The following is a 1,741-nucleotide window of genomic DNA, read 5'->3' on the forward strand; positions in this document are numbered from 1 at the left end:
ATAAATACATATTGGTACATATAGGTTAATACAGCCGAATAACTGGACGTATCGGATTACCGAACGGCCAGATTACCGAGATTCTACTGTATTTCTAAAAAATATTTGTACAATTAATATATTTGATTTTGTCATGGATATTTTCAAGTATAATTTGTGTATGGTAATTTTTAAAATTGTTTGCACAAAATAATTAATTTTACTTAAAAAATACCATGTGTATTATTATTTTTTATATATCAAAACTCTTGGAAATAATCAAAATTTAAAAAAACTAACTTTGTCCACATAAATGACCCGTATATCCTGATTTGCATTTACATTTATCAGTGCCTGGTGTACAATGAATATTCGGACATTGATCTTCAGCACATCTCGAAACACAATTATCGTACAACTGAATTTGATCTTTGCAACACCTTTTCACCTTGCGCATTTTAGGCACCGTCTAAAAAAAAAAAAAAAAATACGAAAATTCAATACGAAAACAAAATATAAAAACGTCGTTTACTAACAACATTCCTGAGTACGGTCCTAAACTCTCGCTTATTGTCTGGACATCTTGGTGGTATGTCCAAACACCATTTATACTTAGTAACTTGTACAGGTTCATTGATGCTGACTGTGACGACCTCATCGTAACTTTAAACACATATAGTACATACATAATTATATTTCGCTTTGTTAATATCGTATATTATTAAATTTGTGGAATAGCGCAACTTAATCTTTTTCTTAGGCTTCAGGAGTGTCAAGCCCATTTGTTAAAAACATTAACCTATCATGCAGTCGTTATTTTTTCAATATTCTCAAAATATGTTTTCATATTAATCATTTTATTATAATAATTAAAATGAGGCATAGGTCACCACAAAACATACCTACCTCGTTTTATAGTTTGACGTTTAAAATGTGCCATCGTTTTTAAAAATGTACCCACCTTTCAGTGAAATCGCAGTCAGTGTTGTAGCATAGGCATGGTTTTGACGGGATCGTTACCCACAGGAACGCAAACAGAACAGCGGCATTCGAATACGACGTCGTTCCGCGCATTATTGTAATGTATACTTAGATACAATTCTCCACCGGCCACCAGGTAACTTATACACTTATACACAAGCGTGTCATGTATATTAAACATGTATAAATCTATCCTCGTAAAAGATCACAGTCAGAGTTCGCGCGGTGTCCAGACGTGAATAGATAGTTAGACGACGAAAAGGGCCATGTATGTAAATATGTTATTGAATTACGTACACGTTTGTGTAAATCGATCGAGCGCCGGTAGAATATACCGGTAGTCGCTAATATTACATTAATATAACGCGCACGACGACGACGACGACGACTAACAACGTATACGATAGTTGTTGGCAGTAGAGAGGATTCGGTTTGCTTTGAAAGGGTCAATTAAGTGATCTCGTTCGAAGAAGGGGGGCGTTAAACGGTGTATTTAATCTATACGAGTTTGAACGTCATGTATGACACAAGTGAACTCCTAAATTGAAATAGTCTTTTACACAACAAATTTTATTCACAGAATGAATAAATATAATATTATAGTGTATCTTCCTAAATGACTATATGGCTACATAATACTTATATTTAATTTATATTTTTAAAGTTAAACATACGTTGGGCTTAAAATGTTTAGATGAATATATATCGTTAGGTATTAGTATGTAGCTATAAGTTACTTAAAGTTTTCATTCAAATATACATCTTATTACTTTTTGGAAGT

The 1,741-nt window shown here is 32.7% G+C and overlaps 1 protein-coding gene across 1 annotated transcript in view; it reads right to left on the reverse strand.

Annotated features, from left to right (window-relative positions):
• The window catches only part of LOC112597889 (multiple epidermal growth factor-like domains protein 11), a 9,724-nt gene extending 8,362 nt beyond the window's left edge, over positions 1 to 1,362 (reverse strand). The window contains exons 1-3 of the mRNA XM_025344113.1: positions 941 to 1,362; positions 516 to 642; positions 280 to 448 (exon numbers count right to left, since the gene is read on the reverse strand). Of these exons, the coding sequence (XP_025199898.1) occupies positions 280 to 448; positions 516 to 642; positions 941 to 1,053 (409 nt within the window). The 5' untranslated portion in view covers positions 1,054 to 1,362. The remainder of the gene's footprint in view (positions 1 to 279; positions 449 to 515; positions 643 to 940) is intronic.
• Between the last annotated feature and the right edge of the window lie 379 nt (positions 1,363 to 1,741).

This window comes from Melanaphis sacchari, unplaced genomic scaffold (genome assembly GCF_002803265.2).
Source record: "Melanaphis sacchari strain LSU unplaced genomic scaffold, SCAv2.0 Contig441_pilon_pilon, whole genome shotgun sequence".
NCBI classification, from domain to species: domain Eukaryota; kingdom Metazoa; phylum Arthropoda; class Insecta; order Hemiptera; family Aphididae; genus Melanaphis; species Melanaphis sacchari.